Source organism: Opisthorchis viverrini (assembly GCF_000715545.1).
Source record: "Opisthorchis viverrini unplaced genomic scaffold opera_v5_707, whole genome shotgun sequence".
NCBI classification, from domain to species: Eukaryota; Metazoa; Platyhelminthes; class Trematoda; order Opisthorchiida; family Opisthorchiidae; genus Opisthorchis; species Opisthorchis viverrini.
In genome coordinates, this window is record NW_008752379.1 from 36,037 (window position 1) to 49,454 (window position 13,418).

General features: G+C 46.0%; 1 protein-coding gene across 1 annotated transcript in view; it reads right to left on the minus strand.

The window, feature by feature from the left end:
• Nucleotides 1–13,418, minus strand: part of T265_12016 (hypothetical protein) — a gene marked incomplete at both ends in the record, with an annotated part of 32,833 nt that overhangs the window by 6,560 nt on the left and 12,855 nt on the right. Inside the window, 3 exons of the mRNA XM_009178904.1 lie at nt 622–891; nt 1,059–1,301; nt 5,310–6,639. Of these exons, the coding sequence (XP_009177168.1) occupies nt 700–891; nt 1,059–1,301; nt 5,310–6,639 (1,765 nt within the window). The remainder of the gene's footprint in view (nt 1–621; nt 892–1,058; nt 1,302–5,309; nt 6,640–13,418) is intronic.

Here is a 13,418-nt window from a genome sequence, read left to right on the forward strand (position 1 = left end):
CGTAATACTCTAGCAATCCATCATCACTGAGATCATATTGGTCCACCAAAATTGATAACATTTGGTGAGCTAAACAGGTTACTTTCAGGTCTCGAGCTCAACAGTACTAACTAAAAATAACTGACTGTTTGCCATGACAGTGAGAGCGAAAACATCGGGCGTGGACTCATTTGGCCAAACGTTCACTTGTTAGGGAATAATCACCCACCCAGTTAACTATCTAGGTAGTTATAGGTAGCGCGAAGAAAATGGTCTACAAGGTTGAAACGGGCACACACCTGAACCTAATATTGCTATTCTCTCTCAACAGTGAACACCACATGACTTGAGGTGTTACAAAGTACGGTTGCGAACCTTGTCAGTTGCTATTCTGACTGAGTGAGCAGCTGGAGGTGTACGCATCCATGCTTCATTTTCCTTATTTCTTTGTATATCCGAAATTAAAATTTTTCATTTGAAAGGCAACGAAACGCTAACATCATGGCTGATATACCATGATTTCGTACATGAACTATAAGGAAAGGGAAGGATTTGTTCTGCGAACATTTATGGCACTTTATGTGCCGTAAGTGGGATACACCTGGAACCTCGTGAGGGACAATTATGGAACAAAAGACATACCAAGCGGTACAGTGCGGAGTTCAGTGCGTCGCGGTGTCGACGCAAGGATAAGGAAGACAACTGCAGGGCGTCTAGATACTACATGCGTTTCGAGAAGTAACGTAGAGCAGCCACCAGACCGACAGCACCCACGGCCAACGTTGCCACTCCGGTCACTGCTCGACGTAGCAATCGCATCGCGTCGTCCTCGGTGAAGCCAACAAGAATTCGGTCACCTCCTGCTGTAGAATCGTATATTCCCCGCTCTGATTCAAACTTTATCAGACCATCCTGCGAGAGCGAATAAAAAGGCACAGTCGACATCTGTGCAGTATGGCCCAACAGCAGGTAGTAAGTCATAGCAGATGGCTAATAATTTTGAAACTCAGCTAACCAAACATTAAATCGATTTCCAACAAGTGGTAACAACTAAAATAAATCATAAGACGAGCTCTCACCCATCCGCCGTTGGCAGTAATCCAGTCCCATATGCCATGGGAGCCGTGAATGAACTCGGCTGTCCAAGCAACATAGTGTGCTGCACGCAGTCCGGTAAATTTTGGACTGAGTTCACTACCGTTGGCTGTTGATTTGTGAGTTTGATCCGTTGAAACTGGCCTACCGTCTGAGTTGTCCATAACAGGGGTTATGGTTGCTGTCGTTTGGCTACTTGAAGATGTCACTTCAGTGACAGCATCAACCTATGGGTGCAAAAAAGATGAATGGGGGACATGAGGCCACTTTGACCCAATAGTCACAACGCAGTGTTAAATACCGGCTGATAATCTCAAATGAGGGTAGAACACCTGTACTGTGATTCGGCAACCGGCATTTGGCAAATACTCTATCATGATTGGCTGATTGGCCAACATTTTCGACCAATCAGAGCTCAGCTTGATGCTGAACCACCAGGCGACCCGTTCGCGTTAGGCTTCCTGGCCGTAGCTGCGGCTAAATTCGAGCGGTACAGCCTGCTTGAGCGCAACATACAGAACAACGGACACTGTGTGGAGGGGAGCGTATAATATGGTTCAAAGACTGCGAGCGCTGTGCACAAGAGATCGACCGAACAGCAGCTCAAGTCGGGATTGTCAACAAACTTCACGAAGTAGGATACCCAGTGAGTTTGATTAGGCGTCAACTAAGAAAGATATTGGCTCCAGTATCTAGAACCAGTAAGGAATGGATTGGCACAGCAGTCATTCCATATAAAGTAGGAACATCAGAAGTTATTCGAAAACTGTTGAACTTTGCCAACATTCGAGTAGCTTTTCAGAAGGGAAAAACGCTACGCTCAGTTTTGGTACAATTGAAAGTTCCCCTGTTGGTTGAAAGGACTAGGGACTGTGTGTACAAAATTAACTGCAACGATTGTGCTAAGGTTTATATAGGACAAACTGCCAGGGAATTGCACACCAGAATTGGTGAGCATAAAAGAAGGATTAACAAGCCACCAAGGAATGCAGAAGAATACCAAACGCTGGTCAAAGACTCAGCGATGGTGGTATATGCCTTAGACACGGGACATAGAATAGATCTGGAGAATGTGGAAGTCTTAAGACGGGGACTGCGATTCACACAACAACGGCCGATAGCCGAGGCGGTGGAAATCACTAAGCATCACAGCGTGAATAGAATCGAGGGTGTGGAGCTAGCGAGCGTATGGAAAGTGGCCTTAGATAATCCGAGTTGACACGTGACGGTGTGGTCTTCAATCCACTTAGGATCATTAGAAAAAACCGGGGTTTGGGGGTGAAAACTCTAACCGAACAAAGGTCACTGCCTCCCTCTTACACCACCATCTTAGCATTAGCTCACCCACATAGACTGACAGAAAATTCAAACGAAGTTCAAGAAGAGCAATGAAATGAACCGAGCCAGAAGAACTAGACCCTAGGCTGGACCTAAACACACGTAGGTTTCCCCACCGACCCAACACTTGTTCAACCACTCTAACACACTCAAATCCCTTGGCCGACAACCAAGAAGGATTTAGCTTGACTTAGCTGATTGGTTCTCCTTCCGCCTTAAATCTCGACCAACCACGGAGCCTAGTCACTTGGCCTGACGAAGCTTTTGTGTCAAAAGCGAGACGTTGTCCAGCAATAAATCTACCGATTGTCACCAAACTTTTTCGAAAACATCAGTGACTAGTTGCGCTGTCACTTGACATACTAGTTTGACATTCTACTGCTGACTGGCGGAAGGTACAAGGTAGAGAAAGCACGAACTGGATGTGGAGTGTGGGAAGCTTCGCCATGTTGGTTCAAGTGGTCGGTGTGGTTGACGACCGCAAAACACTGCCAACGTAGTGAACCTCCGTAAAGAATGTTGAATCCAATCATCTATCCCGGAGTTTTAGTCAGTTTTTTGTTCCATGTTCTCCGCATTACTTTATGCACTTCAATTAGTTTTCCTCACCAGCCTTCACTCAACCATTGAGCTAACCCAAACCAACGCATATTTTCACAGGAACTAAGGCGAACCACGTGAAACTGCGGAACTGCACAAAGTAGAGTGAAATGCATTGAGCTGAACCAGAATGAACTATTAGGGTCGAAATACTCGAATGGGTGCCTTTAAACTGGCCGTCGGTTCCCCTTTTTGAAAATCGTGAACACGCGGTTTTTTCATTAAAAGACGCAGAAAAGTATTCCTAGAGATACTTTACTTTGTGCAAACTCCAAGCCACTCAAAGAGACTGATTGATGAGTCGCGGAAAGTAGAATCAGAATACGATTGCTTCCCTAAAACACAAAGGATCTCCGTTAGTTACGTGGCACCAGGTTCTGAACGATGTCCTTTCGACTGATACGCGAAGGGTTCTTTTTACCGTCTATGGCTACGTTTTAGTTTTATTAAAAAGCGATTTAGTTGTAGCATTCTTTTGGTACCACGCCTTGGATCATTCGGTCAATAAGTTCGCGCCTTAACCAGTGAGCCATCTCGGATTTTAATAATAATTACAACCATCGCCGGTAGCCCAACATCAATGGTGTGAGATCAAAATTTATACACGGACCCTGTAAAATGAACGTGAAATTCGATGGTGTGTTTATCAGTACTTTCATAGCGAACCGATCCAGCAGATACTGGTTCGTAGATTTCGAATTGCACGTCACAAAAGCCAATGCGATACATTCTGCCACATGTACAAATCCTGAGCAAATCGAAACCAGTTTGGTGTACCAATCAGCCAGGTGATCCTTTCTGTTTGATCAGTCTGGCATCAGTTTTGGTGCTTTCTCTGGTTTGCACTGCTGGAGTGTCAGAAATGTATTATATCTATTCCCAGTCGTTGGATATGCCGAAAGACTGAATAAGACAACCGGTCCTTGAGCCGGGCCGCCAAATCACTAAGTATGTTTTGCTGAAGNACCGCAGATGCTGCGATTCGTTCGCATTTTTACCGGATTTCGGGTTGGGATTAAAAATGGTGGCCGTTCGAATCCAGCACAAAGTTAAGCCATATAACTTCCAGAAGCGAACGAGTGAAATAAGTTTAGTCAGCATCCAATCGAATAGATTGGAGGTGCGGTTAAAGATGCCAGAGTACTGTGGACCCTAGGCCTAGTCTCAATACCTAGACAGTGAAAATCATTCAACAAAACACGAGCAAGAGAATTTCTCGTCAGCCTGTAAAAGTTACACAATGATTTTGTGGATGGGTTTTCAGTGTAGCCATGTATATCTTGTATGAGTTCTTTGTTTCAAAAATGAATACCGCACTGTTGCGTCATGAGATATCAACTGCGGAGCTGAACAAATAAGTTTTGGTTCAGTATTCACATGCAACACCAAAACATAGTGGTCTTAAAAGCGCATGCATTGGGTTAACAACGTGACCTTAACAATCGATCAATAAAACTCGTCAGTTAATCGAACGACGTTTTTATCAACTGAATCCAAACGGCAGCCTAAATTAACGCGAGTTCAGTAGTGATTGTGAGGATTGGGAAGTGAGTGACTGTCCACACTGAACAGCCCTAATTATTCTGCGAAAGGACGGTAGGCTTCACAAAATTTGGATAAACCCCATGGGTCGATGAAAGGACTGGCTGGGAAACTCAAAAACGCGACAAAGCATGTGTACTTTCACGAACGGTTGCCTGAAGTAACCAGCTATTAACTGCAAGAAAAAAATCGCGTAATGGATACAAAATCTCCGAACAACAACTCAAAAAGATTTGAACAAGTAAAGGGTATTGTCAATATTTTTTGTTGCGCAAAACGCCTTGCAGTGGCGATTCAACAAGGATTCCTTTAAGCTCCGAATAAGTTGAGTTAACTGGCATCTTTCCAGATGGCATCGTCAGCCATCTAAGAAATATAGGCTGGGAAAGTTATGATGGAAGCTTGAAGTAACAGCTATTAACTGCAAGAAAAAAATCGCGTAATGGATACAAAATCTCCGAACAACAACTCAAAAAGATTTGAACAAGTAAAGGGTATTGTCAATATTTTTTGTTGCGCAAAACGCCTTGCAGTGGCGATTCAACAAGGATTCCTTTAAGCTCCGAATAAGTTGAGTTAACTGGCATCTTTCCAGATGGCATCGTCAGCCATCTAAGAAATATAGGCTGGGAAAGTTATGATGGAACTACCTCCGGAGTTGCCTGAGACTAGCCCCTGTGATAAAACATCAATACAGGTCAAGAGCAAATCAAGAACTATAATTAAGACATCGAGTAAAAGGGGGAACAACTCACGTCAGCGCATTCAGCAGTGGTGAAGGGTCGCGTTACTCGGTCACGTTCGTCGTCTTCCGCCCCAGAGCAGACAACAGTGTGGGAGCGTACCTCCGCCTCAGTCTCCACATGCTCACACAATGCCCTCACAAAGGCGAACATGGCAACAACACGACCCCAGTTAATACGCTCCCGGAACAACTCATTAAGTACCTGATGAAATCGACAGCGAGCAGAACGAATCAACATTGCGGAAACATCATCTGCCCCATTAGATGGGGTATCGTTCCCTTCAGTGGTAGAACTCATGACATCAATTGCACTGTCCGCACCACTTTCAGCCTCTGTATGTGAAGCACTCAGGCGTGCAACATCCTCAAGTAGGTCACCAAGCTTGTCCCGGTAGCGAGACTCAAAATGGTCCGCCAAACGACAGACACAAGTGACAAGGCGAAGAGACACGAATGTGTCAACGGATTGACCACTGGAAGTACCCGCCGTCACCGTCGAAAAGGTGGGAGGTCGTGGTTCACTCGCTGTTTTGTTAAGATTATTCGTTGGAAGTAAATCCGAATCATCACTGTGCTTGAAACGTTTGGTGACAGCAACTTCGTCAGACGGAGACGATACGAGTGGTGGCACACGACGTAATGGGGCTGAATCCGTACTATCCACGGCTGTAGAAGGGGAAAAAAGAACACCACTGCCAGTCACCAATAAGTCACTCGTATGTAGCACCGGAGAGGGTGTAGTAGTGGACGGTGTAGTTCTGATGAACAAAGCCGTACGCCACTCTGGCGACAATCGGGAGTCTATCAAATGCGACAAAAGACTGACAGTCCGGTGGGTAACAGGGTTCTGGAAAAGGGTGCTGAATGTAGATGTGTATGGATTTTTGGCACGTATGGCGAAAGTGGACGACTGCGCTGTGACTGCCGTACTGCAACAAGAGAGGGGATTGACCGCTGAAGTAACTGGGGTGGCGGTCATCAGTTGTGAAGTGATCTCAGCTGTAGTGTGAGGGGGATATAGATTAGGTGGTGTTTCGGATTCAACTGGCGATTCGTGTTCAGATGCAGCAGAGACTGGAAAAATGGACGATGAGGTAAGAGGAGGACTTTCCGGGGAAATGGTTGCTGTTGCTGAGGATAGAGGTGAGGGTGAAGGTTCTGACATGGCATCGCCGCCACTAAGGATCCTTCTTGTGGAAACTGGAAAGGTGGTACTGGCCCCTGATTCGGCTAGGGCTGCTGGCGGGGAAAAGTCGGGATGACTAGATTCGCTAATTGAGACAGAACGATTGAACGACTTGCCTTGGATGTAAGACCCCAGATCCAAACCGAGATTTCGGCTACAGAAAGACAGAAAATACAACGAAATGAAAGGGTACAGTGAAACATAACGAAGACAATTCAGGCCAACTTGGCGCCACATGCTCAACTAACACCGAGCTCTTCAGGTAGCAAATCGGTGAATCAAAATAAATGTGCAAAAACGTGTGCGATCAAACATTAAAAATTTTGATGGCAAACCACTGCGAGTGAAAAATGAAAAATTCCAGAAACGGAAACTGGTAAAGCATTCTTACTTCACCAGTCGTGGTTACTTGTGCCAGATAACAGCAATGAGGTCACACATAACCTGGAGGCAATATAGATCCAAGCAACAGCAAGATGGTTGTGTGGGGACACGAAAAACGACAGTTATTCAAACAACGGGTACTTTCAGGTACTTTCATACTTCTGCTCCAAGAGGCTGCAAAACTCTAATAACCGGGACTGCATCTTAATGGGATTACTTGTGGTATGGACACTAAGTGGTGTTTCTCCCAAAAATTTCCTGGGATCCTAGGGAAACAGAAAACAGTGAAGAGCAATGAATAGCAATGAAATACAAACACACGTGGGTATTGCGCTGGGGCAACAGGATATTACCTCAAAAACCGTTAACAGGTGTTTATGGACTTTAATCAAGATTAATTTAGCGAACAAGTCTAAGAATTGACAGTGTGCTCCTTACTGGGACAAGTCACGTGCCATATTCTCTGAATTTTTATCAGCCACGCGCAACGGTGTAGACAGCAGTTATGAAAGCGCAGAGATTCTCACCTCTGTGTCTGACAGTTTGATGTGAGTTCCACGTTACTATTTCAAAGCTTAACAAATGCAAAAATTCCGTTCGTCAAGGTTGGGAAAAGGAAACAATGCCCGCTTTGGAGGATGGTGGGTGGGCATTTATATCACAAGTCCAAGCCATCTCAATCTTATAACTAGTCACTCCAAAGTTATTTCGCCAAGTGCCGGCTTACGCACCGCTTCACTGCAAATTCGCTACCACCCACGAAACACGTGGAGGAGGCAGGCCGACGCACGTAGGCACTCTGGATTTCCTGGATCAAGTTTTAAGCCGTGAGACGAAATGTATTAATCCTTGTGGATAACAACCGCAAGTTCAAGAGAAACTTCATTTTGTGCTACAGAATACGCGTTTTTCAGATATTGTTTTCACCCATATGCTACATGCCTTTATCTATTATAGTAGAGTCGATGCAAATGGAGCTGATGAGGCATGTAAATCGTTCCATAGACTCACGTTTCTCGTCCCGATTGTTAATACATTTTCAAAGAGCCAGGTGGTCTTTATATGTACAGTTCATGTTTGTACGTGGGTTGGGATACTGCCAGGGTGCTCAAACCTAGACAGGAGGACGATTAGGGTCCTCAACCAAAGCCTTTGGCTCAAAAGCCTAACCGCAAGGCAGCGGTGTTTGGCGGGAAATGCAGATGCATTACCGTTCCTACGGAACAAGTAGCCACATGTTCCAACCCCCAACCTGGAGGGCCAGGTTGTACAAATCATATACAAAAACAGATGGACACTTTGATAGTTTATTAATATTCGGCTGAGTGGGTAGGTGACTGTCAAAAAACAATGCCCATCAAGCGTTTTTCATAAAACATATTCACTTAGGACCTTCCGGGCGACCCTTGCGACCATAGGACCTTTGACAATCGAGTTGAATATACACAAAAAGGTGAAAGCCTCAAAAAATCCAGTGGTCATTTGTGAAGCGTCCAAGCGCTTCCACAAGGACTGTAACACGGTTGGGTATATGTGGGTAGAGTCCACCATCATCATCATCAAAGACACCAACAACAGTGTTGACACTGATGCCTCACTCTCGCCGAGAATATTTCAAACTTCAGAACTGCAACTATGGTTGAGCGTGTGCGAAATGACTAGATTTAGTTTGAAAACCGTGAATCGTGTGCATATGTACGGTGGTGCGGGTCGCCGCAGCTTATAACGACGGGAAAGATAGGATACGGAGGGCACAGAACGTTTTGAGAAACAAAATGAAAAAGAACAGTGGGTTAGTATTCAAGAACAATAGAATAGATACAACACCACGTGACATCACCATGTCGGCGGGTACTTCTAGCCGTTGATACTCCAACTCCGCAGAGAAAACGCAGCAATGCAGTTAAGAACCATCGTCTTTCATGCTGTCTCCCGGTCATATGCTGCTCCCCTTGTGATATCATCCAGTTAGAACCTGGCGCAGTAAACATGGCACAGCAAACAAACCGATTACCTGGTATACGGAGCAATTGGCCAGGTCAGACTACTTCGTGCAGTCAGATCAACTCAACTGGAAATGCAGCTGATTTGTTGTCAAAAGCTACTCGCCACACTACGATATTATTACTTCGATGTCCATATGACACATGTGCAGTTTTTGAAGGTACCGATGGCCTAAGAGAAGCACTTCTTCAATGCACATTAGTTAGGCTTCACAAACGTAAAGCAACATTGTACGCAGTGCAGCCTTGTAGACTCTGCACTTTGCCGACAGACTATGTCACACTGACACCAGAGCTGGCCAACTTAAAGGAAAGCATACATTCTAGCACCAACCTAGTCAAAAATGCTGTCATCCACAGTGACGACACTATTCATGTAGGCAGATGTGTCCACCATATTTAATGATTCTAATGTTATGATCAGCTTTGTGGAGCACCCACCCAATTTGGTGACAGCACTTTGAAGATTCACAGCGTATACCAACTAGCGCATAATCCACGTTTTTTAAGGTCGTTTCCGGAGGATGTCCCAAGCCGGTGGTAGAAGACACAGGGAACGTTTCTTCGACAATTACTTCGATTCAGAAGTTTAAAAGGAAGGTGAAAAAAGGAGGCCTTGATGGACGCCACTTTTGGTAGTGAACTCGGAAAAATACCGCATACTTGCGTGCGACAAAGTGTGTTTAAGTAAGACGATTGAGGAAGTGCGGCGAAAATGTCCGACATATTTTAATAGTAGGGATACTGCAACAAAACAGCGCGACCAACTTGGCTAAATACTGCTTTCAGATCTAAATTGGCTTAAATGGCTTTCCCGATTCCATCCCTCACAGGTTCTCATACACCAATGAAGAATGATAACCGTGGGCGAATTAGGAGCGACTCTCACGTTTGGAACTTCAATATATTTTGAAGGCAGGAACGACAGCACATATATGTTATTTGTCCAGCAGTTCATTCGTCTTCCAAGTGCTCTGCTTACAGAATAATAATCGTTCAGCTGCAATACCCTTTCGGTGCCTAGCTTCCATGCCACCCGAATGAAACATGAAGGCTGTGATAACACCAGATTGCTCAAGCCTAGACAGGAGTAGTAGAGATGCGGGGGTTCAGTGTGAACCGGTTTTCATCCGACAAGCCGGCTTGTTTAGCGTTTTGTAGACAATTGCTGCTGACATACTTCTTTGAGGATAGAATCTTGCACATATCATAACGGTGGATGGTCTGCCTGATCGCTGGGACAAGAACTGGAATACAGGCACCAACGCGCCTTCCAAAAGGAACAACATTCCGGAGTACAAGATCGCCATACACAGTTAATTGCTTTACTCAAACCGGGTGACCGATTGCTTACAGTTTGGAGGGCACCAGGTAGAGCGATGCTTAAGTTTGTGCTGAAAAATTGCGCTGGTGAAAAAGATTGCAAACAACATAGTTGTGGGAGATCGCCACTGTTGGTTCCGGGAGCATCAACCACATCTTCCGACGAGAGGGTTCTCATTCTTGTCTAGTCTTCCCAGCTGCGTATTAAGATTGCCCGCCAGAATATTGATATCGTGGACGTGACCATGCTCAGTAATCTCCAAGGTTCGCCGCTAAAGCGTCCTTGACAATCAATCGGAAAATGTTTGGGACCGATTGGGAATTCATCGTTTCAGAGGGGTTTGGTAAACACCGATTGTTTACCAAACCCCTCTGAAACGTCCCTGACAATATTATTGCTGCTGTTTGTTGGGACTTCTGGAGAAATAAAAAACCGATTTCAGGTGTGGGTTCGTTGGCCCCTCTGAACGTCCCTGACAATATTATTGCTGCTGTTTGTTGGGACTTCTGGAGAAATAAAAAACCGATTTCAGGTGTGGGTTCGTTGGTTTCCAATTCAGACAGATCCAGCTAGTCCAACCGCAGAGTCAGTCAAGCAAAGCGTTTTCAGCCCTCGTACCAAACCCAATACCCACAACACCGAGATCATGGGGAACGGCCCCTAAATCATCTGACACCCGAAGAGTAAGCCGTGAATAAACGGAGCTGTCTTGGACCTTGTATGCACGTTCAGGAGACAAAGCACACGTCAGCCTTAAAGAAGACGGGTTTAGCAAGAGAACAGAACTATCTGACAGAGTATGGACGCTAAGCGCTGCTACATTGAACAAATTGTTTGGTCTTAGTAGTGTTAGGTTGGTCTTTAGTTTCATTAATACAGCGCCACGAATCAAAGGTAAATTTGTAGGAAAACATGCTGAGTTGTATCGACATGAGTGGTGGTGGTTGGGATGTGGGCTCTGGTCATGCACTTGTACACTGCTGCTTTTCATGTCTGCGCAATACTCTCACGCCTCGTTCAGCCACTGCGAAGCTCGTGGACTCAGAAACCAAAAGAAACTGACAGAATCAGCTCGTCCAACGCCTGCACTTTCAGTGGGCTGTCAAGTGGTGGAATTGGGAAAGGAGCTATGCATTGAAGGCAATAGCTTGGATGCACGAGCGCCATTGACAGCGCGGCAGGGCCATGTCTGACAACGTCTCTAACCATTGATGTGGCCCGTCTCTGGGTCCCCATCCAGGAGGACGGTAATGACCAGCGCAGCTGAGTTTGCTGGTAATGGCTTTTATACTTCGCTGCCGAGCCTCTGGCTCTCCTCTGTCGTTCACGTGGTTGAGTGAAAAGAACCCTTTGAGGAATTCGGTCGCGGGCATACGCAGCAAGTGGCCAAGCCAGCACAACCTATGCAGTGTAACCAGATCATTTATCTTGGATGGGGGGCGAGATGGCCCAAGTGGTTAGAGCGCGAATTTACTGACCGGGAGGTTCGTGGTTCGAATCCGACCTCCGCCACTCGACTTCCCCTGTCTAGGCTTGGGCAACCTGGCAGTATCCCAGCCCTCGTGCTTCCTTCAGGTGGCATGGCAGCTAGGCACCGGAAGGGTGGTACAGCTGAACGCTTATCTTGGATAAGTTATTTCTTCCGAAAACCGTTCGACGTACTTCAGCATGGCTTATTCGGTGTTCCCACCAAACTCGGGCAATAATCCGAAGACATCGATGGTCAAACACTAATTTTGACATCCTTGGCGCGCACCTGCCAGGATTTTGACCCGTATAGTAATATGGAGCGCACCGCAGCATCGCAAACTCAACCTTTGACAGAGAAGCTGATGTCACGCCTACGCCACAGGTGACGCAGGGTTATAAAAGCTGCTCTGACCTTCCCAATCCGAATATATCATCTTTCGCGATACCACCGGGATTGATACAGCTGCCCAGGTAGACAAACTAGTCTACTACCTCAACAGTTTCATCCACAATCATCAGGTTATGGTTCGAGCCCACTTAGTCTTGCAGTAGCACTTTACACTTTGCAGGTGTGAAACGCATGCCGAACCGTGAGGCGGGATTATTTAGATTATTTAATATTGTTTGAATTACCACGGCGTCAAATCCAAGAAGAGCTATGTCGTCTGAGTAATTGATGTCTGTGAGCGGACGCCCCGGGAGCACTTCGACCCCACAGACATTAGAGGCTGGTAGTGAGTTTTCCATGATCGTATAAATGACGAAGTGGAAGAGGAAAGGTGAAAGAAGATAGTCCTATCATATACCACTTGATGTGATGAACTCAGGCGAGAGCTTCCCATAGACCGCGGGAGTTGGCATACAGCGTCTTAAGGAGGGTCATGAATTTATGGTGAACACCACAGACAATGCCATAGCACCTGGCGGTTCACAAAGTCAAAGGCAGCTTTCAGACCGAGGAACACAACCATTGTCGGTTGCTGGAAGCAGTGTAGATGTTCAAGAATCTTCCGGAGGCTAAAGATATAATCGATGCATCCTCTTGCAGGACGGAACCCTGCTTGGTTTTCAAGGGTCTGTCTCGCCCTATGTTCAGTCAACCAGATGCCAGAGAGCAACTTCAGTGCTACAGCTAACAGGCTGATGCTACGGTCGTTTTCACAGAGCGTCCGCGTAACCTTTTTGAAGAGAGGAATAACTGTCGACATGCTCCCTTTCGCAGGCACCTTTTCTTAGTCCATATAACACCAATAAGCTTTCCAGATTGATCACCAGGGATTCTCCGCCTTCTTTGAAGAGGGCTGGATACAGACCGTCCGGTCCTGGTGCCTTCTCACGTTTCAGTACGGATGTTTCTTTTTCCGACGGGTGGTCAAGGTTTACATTGCACTCGCCTATAGGCATTATTTCCAAAGGGTGTGTTGCAGGAGGCCAGCTGAACTGCTCTTCGAAGCGTTCGGCACATCTTTCAAGGCGACGCTTTTGCGAGTGAATTAATGTATTACGGTTCGGTCACGCAGGGGGTGTGTTGAGGCCAGCTGAACTGCTCTTCGAAGCGTTCGGCACATCTTTCAAGGCGACGCTTTTGCGAGTGAATTAATGTATTACGGTCGGTTCGCGCAGGGAGCAAACAATATGATATGCGGATTGTGGTAAGATGCCGGGGCTAGCACACATAAAAATACAGCGTTTTTTTGGAGGATATTGATATCCCCAACACCTCCCCTTGTGAAAAGTCAGTAACATAACATA